At 36.3% G+C, this 16,128-nt stretch overlaps 8 protein-coding genes across 10 annotated transcripts; 4 read left to right on the top strand and 4 right to left on the bottom strand.

The window, feature by feature from the left end:
• Positions 1 to 2,376: 2,376 nt before the first annotated feature.
• On the bottom strand, positions 2,377 to 3,454 carry Vamp7 (Vesicle-associated membrane protein 7). The gene is made up of 5 exons (XM_969550.4): positions 3,263 to 3,454; positions 3,007 to 3,210; positions 2,726 to 2,954; positions 2,603 to 2,670; positions 2,377 to 2,554 (listed from the first exon to the last, which is right to left on the bottom strand). The coding sequence occupies exons 2-5, from the start codon at positions 3,208 to 3,210 to the stop codon at positions 2,390 to 2,392; spliced, it is 666 nt and encodes a 221-aa protein (XP_974643.1). The 5' UTR covers positions 3,263 to 3,454; the 3' UTR covers positions 2,377 to 2,389.
• Positions 3,455 to 3,728: 274 nt separating this feature from the next.
• On the top strand, positions 3,729 to 6,443 carry LOC103312779 (uncharacterized). The gene has a single exon (XM_008194260.2). The coding sequence runs from the start codon at positions 3,729 to 3,731 to the stop codon at positions 6,441 to 6,443; it is 2,715 nt and encodes a 904-aa protein (XP_008192482.2).
• Positions 6,358 to 7,018, bottom strand: LOC663469 (cyclin-dependent kinases regulatory subunit). Its single transcript, XM_969512.4, has 2 exons — positions 6,884 to 7,018; positions 6,358 to 6,827 (listed from the first exon to the last, which is right to left on the bottom strand). Exon 2 carries the CDS (start codon positions 6,818 to 6,820, stop codon positions 6,575 to 6,577), a length of 246 nt encoding a protein of 81 aa, XP_974605.1. The 5' UTR covers positions 6,821 to 6,827; positions 6,884 to 7,018; the 3' UTR covers positions 6,358 to 6,574.
• A 92-nt stretch (positions 7,019 to 7,110) lies between these two features.
• On the top strand, positions 7,111 to 8,258 carry LOC663452 (uncharacterized protein). The gene is made up of 2 exons (XM_969496.4): positions 7,111 to 7,246; positions 7,296 to 8,258. Exons 1-2 carry the CDS (start codon positions 7,137 to 7,139, stop codon positions 8,176 to 8,178), a joined length of 993 nt encoding a protein of 330 aa, XP_974589.3. The 5' UTR covers positions 7,111 to 7,136; the 3' UTR covers positions 8,179 to 8,258.
• Positions 8,246 to 9,796, bottom strand: Arp10 (Actin-related protein 10). The gene is made up of 5 exons (XM_969481.4): positions 9,513 to 9,796; positions 9,223 to 9,463; positions 8,981 to 9,177; positions 8,857 to 8,933; positions 8,246 to 8,803 (listed from the first exon to the last, which is right to left on the bottom strand). Exons 1-5 carry the CDS (start codon positions 9,578 to 9,580, stop codon positions 8,274 to 8,276), a joined length of 1,113 nt encoding a protein of 370 aa, XP_974574.2. The 5' UTR covers positions 9,581 to 9,796; the 3' UTR covers positions 8,246 to 8,273.
• Positions 9,797 to 9,889: 93 nt separating this feature from the next.
• Positions 9,890 to 11,200, top strand: LOC663418 (uncharacterized protein). Its single transcript, XM_015979360.2, has 4 exons — positions 9,890 to 10,063; positions 10,113 to 10,317; positions 10,368 to 10,644; positions 10,760 to 11,200. The coding sequence occupies exons 1-4, from the start codon at positions 9,935 to 9,937 to the stop codon at positions 11,163 to 11,165; spliced, it is 1,017 nt and encodes a 338-aa protein (XP_015834846.2). The 5' UTR covers positions 9,890 to 9,934; the 3' UTR covers positions 11,166 to 11,200.
• On the bottom strand, positions 11,148 to 13,043 carry tank. 3 transcript variants are annotated; one of them, XM_969444.5, is made up of 7 exons: positions 12,926 to 13,043; positions 12,742 to 12,855; positions 12,507 to 12,697; positions 12,204 to 12,459; positions 11,807 to 12,150; positions 11,684 to 11,758; positions 11,148 to 11,407 (listed from the first exon to the last, which is right to left on the bottom strand). In XM_969444.5, exons 2-7 carry the CDS (start codon positions 12,754 to 12,756, stop codon positions 11,296 to 11,298), a joined length of 993 nt encoding a protein of 330 aa, XP_974537.1. In that variant the 5' UTR covers positions 12,757 to 12,855; positions 12,926 to 13,043; the 3' UTR covers positions 11,148 to 11,295. The 3 variants fall into 3 exon arrangements, with proteins under 3 accessions (XP_974537.1, XP_008192641.1, XP_008192642.1); XM_008194419.3 differs by having other exon boundaries at positions 12,742 to 12,863; positions 12,926 to 13,041; XM_008194420.3 differs by having other exon boundaries at positions 12,742 to 12,872; positions 12,926 to 13,031.
• A 61-nt stretch (positions 13,044 to 13,104) lies between these two features.
• Trs23 (TRAPP subunit 23) lies at positions 13,105 to 13,860 on the top strand. Its single transcript, XM_969433.4, has 2 exons — positions 13,105 to 13,279; positions 13,329 to 13,860. Exons 1-2 carry the CDS (start codon positions 13,105 to 13,107, stop codon positions 13,805 to 13,807), a joined length of 654 nt encoding a protein of 217 aa, XP_974526.1. The 3' UTR covers positions 13,808 to 13,860.
• Positions 13,861 to 16,128: the final 2,268 nt, after the last annotated feature.

Below are 16,128 nucleotides of genomic sequence, written 5' to 3'. Positions count from 1 at the left end.
TAAAACTAAAAAATATTTTTTTTTTGATAACAAAATAAGTACGAGTAGGTACTTATTCATTTTTGTTCATTTTATGGACGCTTATGAAAAAATTAAAATCGATAGTATTCGTCCAATAATTCCAAAACTACGAATGAGAGAACAAAAATGAGGACAGATCTGAAATCCTCAGGCAATTCTACGTTATATGGGATACTTTGGACATAAATTTGCGGTTATTGTGATCTTGACGATTTTTTTTGGTGGATACGCGGTAGAGAAACCTTTTTGTCCAAGTTGTTTTATTCAGATTATTTGCACAATTTTGACTCGAGTGATACAAAATTTTGCTCAGAAGTTGATAATTAACTAGGTCGTAAAAAAGACTAAAAGTCGTTTTACAAGTAGATTTCTTTTTTTCTCGTTGACTAGAAAAATTAAATTATGAAAAAAAATTTGGTTAAATATTGTAATATTGATGATTTTTTTTTGGTGGATAAATAAATAAAAATTTTGACAATGTTGTTTAAGTCGGATTATTTACACTGTTACTGCAAAGTTTTCCTCAAAAATGAAGGGCAAATCCCGGGAGAAAGTCTAGGGGTCCAGGACCCTCACAAACTTCAATTTTAATTTTTTTATAAATAAAAAAAGCCTAATGGTAAGGATAAATGTTTTTTTTAATAATAGCATTTATCAATAAATTGTTAATATATAAATTACTACTCATATACTTATAACTGATATATACAGACTGATCCAGAAATACTGAGTCTGTTGGCAACACTGGACTTAAATTTTTAAGGATACTAATGGAATACGCTTCCAGTTAACAACAATTTAACATTCTTGTGGGGTTGTACGTCAAATAATTGTCAAGAAAAATCGAATTCGGTTGCAATGTTATAAGTTACAAGCACAAATACTTTCAAATGTGTTGCCAACAGACTCAGTATTTCTGGATCAGTCTGTACTATGAAATACGTAGGAAGATTCCTGAAATTAATGTAAAACAAAGAAATTATATTTTATGTTTAAAATTTTTTTTACGTCCAGATTTTTTTATTACTTAAACTTATTTAAACAAGTGTAGATAAACATTCTCTGTTGTATTATATGTTAAAGTTTTTTTTATATTTTGAAAAAAAGTTTGTTTTTGTGAAAGAGATCCAATTCTTCCAAAAACTACAAGTAAAAAACATTATGATTAATAACCATGTACAGGGTGAGTCGATAATGGGTTATTTCTGAATTTTTGTTAATATGCAAATAATAATTCTAATTCCAGCAAACCAGACCAGTAATCATTAAAAAATTTCAAAATAATCCACGGTTACATTGTTCTGGGTATTGTCAATTTTGTTTTAATAGTTTTGCTAAAATTCCATTATGGACTATTATTATTTAAAAGATAAAAAACCACTGTTACTTCAATTCAAATGTAGAGTGTTTTATTTAAAAAAAAATATATATTTTTTTTATTTTAGCAATAAAAAAAATTGAGGCCTAATTTATTTTTAAATATTTTAACATACCGACAGAAAAAGTTTCATTCAATAGCTTAACCTCCCCAAATTACCCCCAAATCAATTTCTGTATGCCCCTGTCGGAAATAGGTAGGTAATTATAATTAATCATAATTAACAAATAAAAAGGACCTCACAATGTTTCTCTAATATTATATAGCTCATTTTATTATGTGAGAAACCTTTTTTTTGCATTTCCTTTCTTAAAGATTACTTTTACGTTTTTTAAATGTTATATCTCTTTTATAGCTTTTGTATTTCAATCTTTGAAAGCAGTAATTCTTATCACATGCCAATTTACGAGTATGGTCCGTTTCAGATCTTATTAGCAACAGCTGTCAGTTTTAAAAAATAATTTTCTCTTTGAATTATTGTTTTTTTTGGCTTTAAATTTGTCGTTGGGATTTTCTTTAACACAGAATCCTTTTCTTTTTTTGCAGAATCTCTAAATTTTTTTTTTAGTAAGACCTAATATGAGACATATCTACAAAAAGAATGCTCGAGTTGGCAAATCTAAATCTTTTTTTTAAGTGGTTCGACTAATGATAGCTTCTCCGTATCCAGTTGCTGAATAAGAAAATTCTTTAAATTTGTTACCAACTAAAACAATTATTCTTGATTTTTTTGTGTTTAATTCTTGAATTTTTTGAGACTTTTTAATACGTGATTAGATAAAAGACTAGAGGGAAAATAAAACAAGAGTATATTTTGTCTGCTTTATTCAAGTAACGATACCTTAACAATTACAAAATTATAAATTAACGAAGATAAACTACATAATTATAAAAGAATGTTTTTATCACTAATTTTGCGGAATCTTATTTACATAAAGATAAAACGGTACAGTGTTTAAGTAATGAATAAAGTAAAATATCTTAAAATTTTTATTTCTTAGCAATACAGCCCTGCCAGAGAAGCCCTCCGCAAGCCATGCAAACAATAAAATAAACAATCACAGTAATAATCACACCAATGATAACATAAAGCTTAACGTTTTTCCAAAACATGGAACGTGCCAGATTGCGACTTGTCTTCCTGAACGTCACAGACTGAAAAAAAGTTTCAGAAAAAAAAACAACTTTTTATTAAATACTCACCCCACTATTCAAATTTTCAGCTTTATTTACTAACAGTTCCAGCCTTTCTCCCCTCATCGCCACATTATCTTATCAATGAACGCAGTAATAAATATCACATACAAAATATTTATTCACACTCACCTATATTCTTGACCATAATATTTTTAAGTTCATCCAACTCTCCATGAACTCTTGAAATTGTATCCACATCATGGGATTCGGAATAATGTTTCATTTCGTTGGCTAGAACCCTGGAAAATTCAGAATTCATCGCATATGCAATCGCAGTCTGGATAGAGTCCCCATATTGGGACCTGAAACGCCTTTTAATTTCATTGAGAAATAAAAACGCCCGTGACCTCTCAAACTCCTGAAACAATGATGACAATACAACCAAGTATTTACGCGACATTCCACGTTACATCGTCAGTAATACACATGTAAATAACTTGGTTTTCACAAACATAGTGGAACAAATAGTTCCCGTGCGAGTACGTCAACTTATCATCATGTGGTGGTATTTTTCCGATGATCTGTTCAGTAACTTCAGCGAAATTCCCGGCGCAAGAGGCATATCGAACTAGAACGGTGCTTCCCCGAGATATTACACTATAAAGAATTGGCATCTATAATGAATAAACAATGTTAATTGATCCTAAACAGTTGGGACGTAATTACGTTTTATTTTTTCCGATTTACGTTGACACCTTCACATAAACGCCAAAAATGCCACACACGTAACAATGATAAAAACGCGCACAACGAACACAAATATCTTTGAATTAATTGGTATTATTATAAAAAATTGAGAACAATAACAAAAACGTCATGTGTCACACTGACGTTTGGTTTCAAAGTGCGCATGCGTCAGCGATGACTCAGTCGATGTTCTAAATACCACACCAGTGGCGTCCGTGCATTTTCAAAATTTCTCCAAAAAAATAATTTCATAGTAAAATTCGGCCACGATACCGAAAGTAACACCTTGGTTTAGTTTGAGTGAGATTTATTTGAATCAAATAAAACGTGTTACAAGCGTTGTTAGATGTTGTGGTTTTTGAAAATCGAGTGGCGCGTTGTCAAAGAATTCAAAAAATGTGGCCGAGCAAATAATTCCAATCATTTCAATTTCATGGCGCAAATTATGGAATTCCTGTTAAATTTATTGTTACTGCGTGGGAAGGTTTTAACCACAGCAGCGGCCGAGACACTCCACGAATATATCAAAAAATGTATGCACTTCAAGCGAAAAATTTCGACCGAATACAGCAACGCGACCCAAATAATCCCGTTTGAAAACATGTTGGAGTTTATCAACAACTCGAGCAAATACACCTGTGAGGGAGACGTTGTGACGAACGATCTCCGCTACTTGTACGAACACATAAACCGGGTAAAGCAAGAAAATGAGAAACATACACATACTGTTGCTTTGGTGCCGCAAACCGTTGATAAAAAATTGGAAGAGTTGCCGAAAAACCAAAATTTGAACACAGTCCCTGAATGGTTGCGCCGTGAACACACCAAAATTAACGAGTTTAAAGTGAAAAGTCAGGAACACATCATTGACAACTTGCACGCAATCCTCAAATCGCAAGAGTTTCTCTTCAAGAATATCATCAAACTGGTGAACATCCTCGAGAAGGATGCCCTCATCAACTCAAACAGCGAAAAACTGGACAAAATCAAGAGGAAACTTGTCGCATGCACTGATATTTTGTCAAACGCAGCCACTTCGCAACAATTCACAAGCCTCATCAATAAAATAATCGAAGAAGAGATCACGCGTTGTAGATTCAGGCACGGCGAAAGCAAAACCAGCGCTGAAATTAACTTAAAAGTGCCGAAACCTGAGGGAATCGAAGCTGCTTTGGACATGTCGCACAAGAACAACGACATCAGAAGAATGAAGAAACAACTAGCTGAGAAAATTGCAAAACCAAGCGTACAAAATAAACAGAATGAGCGTTTAAGGGGCCGTATTATTGACCTGGAAGTGAAAACAAACTCCGCCAAGTTACTAAAACGGGCGAGATCCGAGCCAGTTTTGAACGAAAACCGAAAATTGGAAACCATCTGGAAGAAAACACAGATTGAGATTGAAGAATCCAAAAAAGTGATACAAGTCAATGAAGACCGTTTCAAGAAATTTGAAAACACACTTTGGCACACCTTAACAACCATGAAATTTTTGTCGCTGAAAAGTGATTACGCAAATATGACTAAGTGTGCGTTCTATAATAAGAGACAGTTTGTGGCGACGGAAGCAACAATTTCGAAAAAAGTCCAAGGAGAGGAAAAGTTCGGCAAGTTTGTTAAGATAAGTAACTCCATGTTCCACATTACGGAAAAACGTCTGTCGTTTGAGGAGGGACAATTAGATGGTGTTGGGGACAGTGGAGGAGCAAATAATAAAAAGACAGAAGTGTCTAAAGACAAGATTTTTCCAAAAAAATCTGTTAGTAATGCTCCACCCGTGCTTATACAAAACCAGAAAAAAGACGAACAGGGCAATAATACCATTATTAATGGCAATGACATCAAAAAATTGGTTCAGAACCATTCCGCAAATGCCACTGTTGCGGTAGTTGTTGAAGGAGGTGACAAAAGTGTGATCAAGTCTCGAGAAATAGTACCAACGGAACGAGACAACAAACAAACTAACACAATTATTAGTGTTCATAATTTTATTAAGAAAACAGCCGACGTTTCTAAAAATGTTTCACCTTTAGATGCGATTAAGAAAGATGATCAGAAAACTATTCTGCAGAAAGAAGGAAAAAGTGACGCTTTAAATCCCATTATAACAGAAGATGAGAGAAAAACTACTCCACAGAAAAATCCACAAAAAACTGAGGAGCATCAAATTGTTAATGAACCAAAAATTGCTGTACCCGAAAAAATAGAAAGAATGAATCAACAAACAACAGATCAGCGTTTCGTACAGTCGTTAAGAAATTCGGACTTGAATAAGAAGCCTTGCAAAACAACTAGAAATGTTAAAATGAGGTTGAATGTCATCCTAAAAACGAAGGATTCTTTGGGATCAAAGCGCACTACAGCTCCACCTCCGTTAATTAAGAGTTCTAAAAAAGAATCGTTAGTTAACAATGTTGGAGCAAACACAAAACTCCAAACTATTGCCAGCGATAATTTAAAATTGTGCACTTTGAACGCAGTTTGTCCTAAAAAAGCTAAAAACGGAAGCAAAAAAGTGTCCATGCACGAATTTAAAAGCGAGGCTGATCTCATCCGTATGAACAATAAAGCATTTCAGGAACTAGAAACTACAATTAAAACGGTTCAGATTGTTAAACCAAATGGAAAAACACAAAATGTTAAGAAGCAGGAGAAAAAAAGTGTGTCTAGTGAAAATTTGGCTTCGATTATGAAACAGCGGAATGATATTAAACGCGAAATGAAATCCGAGGCGTCTTCGCGAGCTGGAGGTGATGAGAAAATAAGCCGCAAAAATAAGCGTGATTTGCATACAGAAGTCAAGCAACTGCCTAAAGAAAAATGTAAAACGTTTTTGAAAACTTCGAGGATAAAATCGTTCGTGAAACCAAACCCCAGTAATCAACAAATGCGCCGTACGACGAAAAATGCGATGAAGAGGCAGCAAGTTTTGACAATTTTACCCAAAGTTGCGAAAGAAATTAAAGAGAAAAAAAAGCCGCAAGTTCGTTTGGTTGAACCCGGGGAAATAAAAACCGTGAAAATGAAAGACAGTTATTGCGTGTCCAAAAAGTCAAGTTACGTGAAATTTTCTAAAAAAATTTTGCCCAACAAAAAAATTAATCAGACGAGTTGGGAAGAAGAGGATGGTTACAAGGTTGCCTCAGTGGTGGAAGACTAATCTGTTTAAGTCTTGTCTTGTGTAAAAACGTGCAAGTGAAATAAATTGGGTTTTGATAAAACATATTATTTATTTTTTACATAATAAAAAACTTAAACCTATTTCACACTTAACAAATTTGCACAAAGTCCTTACAAGCCATTTGAGTTACTTTGCGACAGCGGTCGCCTAAACAGTAAAATGTGTGGCTCAGGAGTGTGCAACATGTAATGTACCCAATTGGGGCTTTGTTGTACCCCCAAATTGCGCCATTCTGTTTCGGTCATTAGGTGGGCCCGGGGCACGAGTTTGGCCAAATCGGCGGGTAAAATAACGTGCCGGTACTCGTAGTGCTCGTCGGAGTACTTCTCCGAGTACAAAATGTTATTTACCGGCATTTTTACGCTACAAAATGATTTGTTTTGATTGACATAACCTCAAAACCGGCATTGAAAACGTACCAGTGCTGTAAAATGCTAAAATAATGTGCTGCTACTCGAAGCAAGCAGTTAATGCACTTTTTTAAATTCGTTAAACTCGTCACTGGTGGTTCAAAATTATTGTTAAATGATAATTTAACGTTATTGTTTGAATTACGCGAAATGAACGAACGCCACTGGAATACAGAGTGGCCACCTCAACCACGTAGATAAAAAGAAAAAAACTAGAGTCGAGGTGTCAAGTTTGAGGTTAACTCAAAAAACAGAATCAACAATGTCAGATTTTGAGCCCCTGGAGCCCTCGTTAAAGAATGTGATCGACCAGACGACCCTAAAATGGATTTTCGTCGGTGGCAAAGGCGGTGTGGGCAAAACCACTTGTAGGCAAGTTCTGTCACGTCACGGCGAGTTCAATATGTAACCCCCTTTCCAGTTGTAGCTTAGCAGTCCAACTGTCGAAAGTCCGCGAGTCTGTACTAATCATATCAACCGACCCGGCCCACAATATATCGGACGCCTTTGACCAAAAGTTCACAAAAGTGCCAACTCTTGTAAAAGGCTTTAACAATTTGTACGCCATGGAAATAGACCCGAACGTGGGTTTTAACGAGCTCCCGGACGAGTACTTCGACGGGGAGCCTGAAGCAATGAGGATGAGCAAGGGCATCATCCAGGAAATAATAGGCGCCTTCCCGGGCATAGACGAGGCCATGAGCTACGCAGAAGTTATGAAGTTAATCAAAAGTATGAATTTCTCGACCGTGGTGTTCGATACGGCCCCCACAGGGCACACCTTACGGCTCCTGTCGTTCCCTCAAGTTGTTGAGAAAGGTTTAGGGAAGTTGCTACGATTAAAATTGAAGATTTCGCCACTTGTGTCACAAATTAGCGGCCTTTTGGGCATTCAGGACTTTAACGCTGACACTCTCTCCTCGAAAATGGAGGAAATGCTGTCGGTCATTAAACAAGTTAATGAGCAGTTCAAAAATCCTGACCAGACCACGTTTGTCTGCGTGTGCATCGCAGAATTTCTGTCGCTTTATGAAACCGAACGACTGGTCCAGGAACTAACCAAATGCAAAATCGACACTCACAACATTATCGTCAATCAATTGCTATTTAAAAAACCCGACGAAAATCCGTGCAAAATGTGTCTAGCAAGGTTCAAAATCCAGGAGAAATATCTCGATCAGATTAATGACTTGTATGAGGACTTCCACGTCACTAAATTACCCTTACTGGAGAAGGAAGTCAGGGGCGGGGACAACGTTAAGGCTTTTTCCGAGTATTTAATACACCCATACACCCTTAATTAACTTATGTAACTTATGTTTTTGTGTTGAAATGCTTTATTATGGTTTTTTAGGTGATTAATAAAAAAACAAAATACAAACAATTTATTACAAAAAAATTAAAGAGTCCTATTATCCCTCATATTGGGCCAATCGGGTAAGCGATTCTCCAAGAAATACTTCTCCCGTGTTAAGGCCTTCATGCCTAAGACTTCCGTTGCCCCATAAATGCCCCCACCCAACCACGCGGCATAATTTTCCTTACAGGGTGGACTATGAAACTTGAACGTCTTAATTCTCAATTTCTTGTACCTCTCATATTTCAGTTGTTTGTGTAACTCGTCTTTCAGTCTTGCTTTAAATCCGGGGGCCATGACACTACCCCCAATTAAGAGAATGTTTTCAGCGAGTTGGTTCCTCAAATGCATATCAACTTTTAGTATAGCATCAAGGATCATGGTAGAGAGGCTCAAATGGTCGTTATCTTCATCGTACAAAATTTCGTAAACCTTTTCGCGCACTTTTCCCGAGATTGTTATCATGTCGGAGCCCCCGATGGGGTACTTGACCTCGGGGGCAAAAGTGATGTCAGGTTTTGCCAAACTAAATTGTTCGGCCCGTTTTTGTTTGGTCACGAAACAACAGCGCACTGAAACAAATTATGTGTAATTTTTGTGACGCTTTGTTTTGTTTTTTTTATACCTTTGATATCTTCAATGACTGTTTCGGGCAATTGATTGATTCCGGTATTTTCCGAGCTCAGTAAAGTCCGCAAGTTACTGAAATATTTTTTTTAATTTGATTTTTTTGTGTGTTAAATATTTACTTATGAATTGCTTGTGCCCCCAAAGGTAGGGCTTGCCAGGCGTGAATTACCGGCAGACCGAAACAAACAGGAATAGCAACGGCTTCGATGTAGCCAACATCTAGCACTAGTGCTGTTTCAGCCCCCAGGGTGGATAAACTTACTAAATGTGAAGGCACAATCAACATCATTGAAATTTCATAATGGACAAACAAAACCTACAAGGAATTACGTGAGCTATGTTAGGTGGCATCAAAACATACTTTAGCTAAGGTTTCTCTGAATAATGTCGGAGATAGAAGAGATTCAACAACCACGATTGGTTTGTCTTTGGGGCTAAACAACGCGTATTTGAAATACAAAGTGTGGATGAAATCCACAAGTAAATCATACAAATCTTGTTCATCTTTAAAATCAAAGATTCGCCGAACTTGATTCGTTTTTTTGCACCGGACTTCCGAACGAATTATGCATCGTGGGGCGTACTCCCCACTGAAACCAAACCTGCAGAACACACATTTACAGTGACTAATTTTGGTAAATGTTGTCTTACTTGGTGTAGGCAGCCCCGATATCGAGCACGACAGTTAATCTATCGCTCAACGTTTCGTAAATTGGCATTTTAACCCTATTTTAATACTTTTATAGGCAAAAAAACAACACCACAACAACACAGGTTACTTATCTGTCAATAACCAATATGCCAACATTACAACATCACCGGCAAAAAATCACTGTCATTTCATTAAAAAAAATAAACATACGTCAATCGACAGACAGAAGAATAACCCCTGCATGTGCTCTTATGCAATGGCTTGCGTTTACACATTTTTAAATCAGGGGAAGGGTTAAAATAAGTTACGTCTGAAATACAGGGTGTTTAAACATAATTTTACGCCTATATGATGCAACCATCAATACACTCTTATCTCTCGATGCGCATGCGAGGGCAACTTGTTTGTCAAAAAACTAATAATGATGGCCAATGCTTACGAAAATTATTTAAGAAGTGTAAACGTAAATAAAAATGTACAAGACCGACTCCCGGGGAAATACAAGGAAAAGTTAAATTACCTCAAGCAGCTTATTCGGGAATATGTCCACGTGCGTCACTCAAAATTAGCTATTTGGTCATTTAAAGGTTATATTACAGGAAAATGCGGCGTTAGTTGACGAATTGGAAGAAGTACAAACTAAAATAATCATCAGGCAAGAGGAACGTAAATTTCTTTTGCGCAAATTGTGCGAATATGAGCCTCAAGTGGCTGCAGAAGTGCAAAATTTGGCGAAAGCTGGCTTCAATCAGGCTGCATGTTTAGACACTAAAAAAGGGAAAAAACGCCCGAATGCCGACTCTGGTATTTATTTACTTTAATTCAATTTACATAATAGGGCAATGTTTTCGTAGACAGGAAATCAAAATCTCGAAAAAACTGCAGAGCACGCAAAAAAATCGTCCAACCTGTACCGTTAGACAATACAGGGCGTCCAATTTTCCCCATCGAACTAGGCAATCTCACTATACATTGCTTGGGGGAAGTGGTTTCGGACAGGATCGAATTTCATTCAGAAGATGTGATTTATCCAGTTGGTTTTATTTCTACGAGAAGCTATGGCAGTTTGGACGACCCCACAGTGAAGTGCATTTACAGTTGCAAGATTTCAGAAGTCAACGGCTTGCCAAGGTATACAGAGTGGTTTCAAGATACGTGTCCTAAGAGGGCTGTGAAAATATCATGACTTTTTCACAGCGCTCTTGATACGCGTTCTTCCCCTCAAAAATAATTTTCAACTTGTTAGGTTCGAAATTGAGATGGATGACAATTTGAGCCCCATCGTGGGAGACACCCCCGATGTGTGCCACTCCTTACTCCTCCAAAAAATCAACGATGCTCTCTCCTTGAATGTAGTGAGCACAAGACCCCGAGGGAACGATTTCTTCGGCCTTTCGCACCCCACTGTCTTAAACCTCCTGCAAAGCTTCCCTGGAAGCCGTAAATGCGTAAACTACAAGTGGAACAAGTTTGAAGTATCGCGGAGTGGGGACATATACACCGAAGACAATGACGCCGCCCTCAGTTACGAGTATTTGCAAAGAAGTATTAATTTCTGCAAATATAAAATGGCACCTGACATACTCCAGAAACCGTCAGATGAGTTCATAGATCATAAGGATAAGTTGCACGAGTACTTATTAAATAACTAAGTTTATTTCAATAAAATATCAAGGTACAAAATCAATCACAACTTGCGATAATTAAAAACAACAAACGAATTGAAAAACATTCCAATTATTCCCTATATCTAGGCCGATAAAAAAGCGTTATCAGCATAGATCATCTCCTGGGGGCTGCCGGACGCCCCACTGGTAATTTCTTTTCCTTCCCTATGAGACTAAACAAAGTATTGGACAGTGCAATCACTGGCGAAAAAATTTTAATGCGCGAGCTGTAAAAATTGAAGTTAATTTATTACAATTTTTTAATCTCAATGTCCATCAAGTAGGCTGTGGAAGTTTAAATGTCATTAAAATCATTCAGAACAAAACTAAAAACAACAGTAATATACAAAAATCTTTATGCCTGACTCCGTATATTGATTAAGTTGTTATTTTAATGAAGTCAAAATATTTTTTTGGGAAGTTTGAGGTTGAATTTTCCATGATTGTCGCCTTAAGACTTTCAATGCCTACTTTGATGCACATTAATACGAAAGTATACGTACCAAGACTCCACCACAGGGTTTGCTTCATTAGCGCTAATTATGTACAACGGAAACAACATTGAAAAAATGCAGCCACTACAAAAAAAATATTTAGGCTGTGACATAATTAAAAATAAAATTTACTTAATTATCCACGAATTTGATACTTGTGTGAGTAATACAAGTGGTAATCCAAACCCAATAAAATACGGCCAATGCGTTTCAATGCAAGTCAATCTCTTGTGAATCTCCCAGCCCATTTCGCCCCATTTGTACTCGAAAGCATACAGTGAGTATAGGAGGCATAGGTGGATTAAATATAGGCTGTATCCTAAGTAGTAAAGGGGACTATAAGTCATGGCTAGTGCTTGGATTAAGAAGAACGATTCTACCACTGTGCTAAATATAAAATCAGCTACTGTCTTACTAAGACTTAAGGAGGCGTTTGATCTACCCCTACTGTACTTGTAAGCCGACTGTCCTATATCCTACAATAAGGCAAAATCATATAGAAAAAAAATAAGAGTGAGAGGAGACTCACTTGGAACCACAAATTGTTGATGAATTTTGAAATAGCAAATAAGGGCACAACCCAAATCGTTTGGAACGTGAAACTCAGAACCAACTCGGCCCAAAACCACACTGCATGCGCATTTCGCGAGTCTTTCCCAAAAATGAGGAAGATCACCTTTTTCATAGACGGCAAGAAGGCATAATCAAACAGGAGGATACTGAGCAAAAAGATTGCACCGTTCAGTAAACCACACTGGAACACTCGCGACATAACTGTTGATTGTCTAAAAGAGCAACATGTAACGAGTTTTTTAGTTACGATAAGACCTACTCATGTTTTGGCAAAGTCCTATTAGGGGTTTGTTCACGCGATTCTGATTGTCGTCGACGAATTGGCGAACTTGAATGTGTGGGCGATAATCTAGAGAGTCTTCGTTTGTTCAGTTCTTTATCTAAGCGAAATATTATGTAAAATCCCTTGAAACTATCACAAACGCCCCAAAAAACAGCCGATCCGAAACCCTGCACGTAAGTGTTAGAGCGGGTTGAGTCAAAATTCGAGTTACCTTTGCTACGTCCATTTTAAGAATTTTTACGTTGTGGCTTAGTCCAAAAGCGTTTTACTCAACAATTACATTGCAAATTAGTTTTGTTATCAGTTGATCAGCTGATGGCATAACCTACAAAACTGACCCGACTTACAATGTTATTCTTCTTATTATAATAGCGAGAATAGTGAATTACACTCACCTGTTTGTTTCATTATCATTAAAACGCAGAATTTTGAACAAACAAACGCAAAAACAACTTCGCAAATATTTTGCCAAGTGTCAAACTTGGCTATTGCCAACACTGCGTGGCGAAACTTACCAATAACTTAACCTAACACAGCAATTTCAAACAATAATAATTATTTAATTTGTCGTAAAATGGTCGTTTATGGTGTGTATATCGTATCCAAATCCGGTGGCCTAATCTTCAACCTTGACCACAATGTCCCGAAAATCGAAACGGAAAAGACCTTCTCGTACCCCCTTGACATCAAACTGCGTTACGAAAACAAGAAAATCGTGGTAGAGTTCGGGCAGAGGGACGGCATTCACGGTATTCACCCTCATGACTATCCTTCCATTCAATAAAACATTTTTTTAAGTGGGGCACGTCCTCTATGCCATCAACGGGCTCCCGATCACTGGCCGTCAGTTAGACGACGGAAGAGACGCCTTCGAAGTATTAGAAAATAAAGACAATTACCCCCTCAATCTAAAATTTGGAAGACCCAAAATGACCACAAATGAGAAAATTTTCCTAGCTAGTATGTTTTACCCACTGTTTGCTATCGCAAGTCAGTTGAGTCCTGAGCCGAAGTCGTCAGGGATTGAGGTTTTGGAGGCAGACACGTTTAAATTGCATTGTTTCCAAACGCTGACTGGAGTCAAGATGATGGTGGTGGCTGATAGGAACCAGGCAGGAGTGGAGATACTTTTGAAGAGGATTTATGAGATTTATGCCGATTATGCCCTCAAAAATCCGTTCTATTCGCTGGAAATGCCGATAAGGTGCGAGCTGTTTGACCTCAATTTGAAGAGTATTTTGGATCAGCTGGAAAAGTCCGGCATTTCCAATATTTAAGATACGTGTAAGATTATTATAAATGTTTATAAATATACCCTGTGATACTTAAAGGTTTTTTATTTCAACAATAAATGTTGAAAAATTAAAGCGGAGTAGTTATTTTCCTGAAATCGTCTCTAAAGTGACTAACGTATGCTACAGAGCGTACTCTAGTGTATTACTGGTTGCGTAGCTTCTAAAACAAGTGGAAAAGTTTAAAATTTTTGATATTAATTTTCACTACAAAGATTTTTATTTCCACAATTAATGATAAATAATTAAAGCTGAATAGCTGAATAGTTATTTTTCTGAAATAGTTCTTAAAGTGACTGAAGTGGTGACTAAAGTTGGGCCTAAACTATTTTTTTTACATTTGTTTACGTTATTAATGAAGTTATCAATTAATCATATTTTTTTTTTATACTTATTCAAAAAGTTTATTCGAGTCCATTTTACTTCACAGAAAATAATTTACTATTACCTAAGTGAAGTTCAAGTTTACACAGCATTTTTCCGATTTGTACTCGTACTTGCAAAAAAATCCTTCAAATTTACAGCTGACTTGCTAAATGAATCACTCGTAAATCACCGCCTTTTCTTTTTGGTGATTGAACACAGTAACAAGAAAATCGCTACATAAATGCTTCCTGTTATCTATGACACATAATATAACTCATTATTAAATTTATCATTAAAACTACTAAAAATAAACTGAACTGAAGCAATATTTACTCTAAATGTTTACAGAAAACTTTACAAACTACACAATATTCCAAAAAAAACACGAGAAAAAATGTCTGAAACAAATAAAATGTATTTGATTCATACAATCATACAATTTAAATGATTATTTGTACGACCTTGTAAGGAATTAATAACAATCAAACTCAGGTACCTAACTGTTATTAATTTTATTATACACATTTTTTAGTCATTTAGTCAGTTTGATGGGCGTTCTGAAATGAAATTCCTATTTTTTTTAATATAAAAAAGCATCGGTGAATCCACTAATTAGCATTACCATACTGCACTCAAGACCCCAAATTATTGTCAGACTGGAACAGTATATCACTTTTGAAATAAATAGTTCAGAAATTACATACTGAAGATACTGATCTTGATGAGAAAATTTTGCCTCGGGCGTTATCTACAGGTCCGTCTTTTGAAAGCTGTTCCAAAGATTCCTACATTTCGCTCCAAGTTGAAATGTATTTTTTACCAATTTGATTAATTAAAATGCTACATGTAAAAGTGCCCACTACTGGGTGTGTCATACAATTAAATTTAACCGAAAAATAAATGGTTTAAAAATCGGGAGACAACCCTGTAGAAATATTTTTGGCGCGAGTAGGAATACCATTCATGGGAACATTCCTCAGGAGCTACTCATACAATCATTATCATACTGTCCGCATTCCTAACTGCGGAACAAGATTTTTATGAACGAACCTCCCCCTCTTTACAATAAAATTACGTGATAGTTCACCTCGTGTCTTCTTAAATTCCTATTCACGTCGTTTTGGGTTTTGGACCATTTCTCTTTTTATTTCTAACAAGACGAAACGAAGGTTCAGATTAGTACTATTTTTAATAGTTGCATTGAGAATTTGGCGACACTAGCATTCGAATTATTTCATTATGTAACATTTGGCTTGGCAAATAAATTCGTGGAATCGACTACAACATAATTAACCACAAAATAACTGAACATGTTTCAGAACCATCCCAGTTGCTAAATAAGAGATTACGAAACCGAATTGCCACATAAATTAATAGGTCTCCATGTAAAGGGTTTTCGATTTGCTACAATTATTTGCCCTATCAAAAAAATACAAGGTTTTCCAACTGTAAACAGTTGGCTAAATTATACCACCGCAATTTTTTTGTTTTGGTGATTATTTCGTGTCCTAGTAGTGGTATATTTATAGTATAATAATTGGCCACACACGTGTGTGGACCAGTATGACCAATATCGACACCCAATTTTGCTTAGAGGTGGTCTGTTCCTCTTGGCTCGTTTCTTGGAAACTCTAAAGGTCAAAACCGTAGAAAGGATTTGTTTAGGATTTCCTAATTGTTGGAATATTAGCCAATGACTTGCATAAATAAATCGCTTGAATTAATTGCTGTATAATTATAGTTTCATTATTTTAGCGAATTTTCTGTGCACGGCGCCAGAAATAATGGTATCGTGCGGATAAACCGCAAACTTCCTGTGTGTTTTGCATGTGTTAAGTTGGCACCAGCCCCAAAACCACGAGCCCAGTTCCCCGCTGTCGGAGTCTCTTCTCTCCATTTCTGAGAATTGTTTTCAGAAATGGTAATGTTACTGATGGAAA

The sequence above is a fragment of the Tribolium castaneum genome, chromosome 9 (genome assembly GCF_031307605.1).
Source record: "Tribolium castaneum strain GA2 chromosome 9, icTriCast1.1, whole genome shotgun sequence".
Classification (NCBI taxonomy): Eukaryota; Metazoa; Arthropoda; class Insecta; order Coleoptera; family Tenebrionidae; genus Tribolium; species Tribolium castaneum.
The sequence above is the reverse complement of the archived record's forward strand: the minus strand, read 5'-3'. Positions and strand labels throughout refer to the sequence as shown.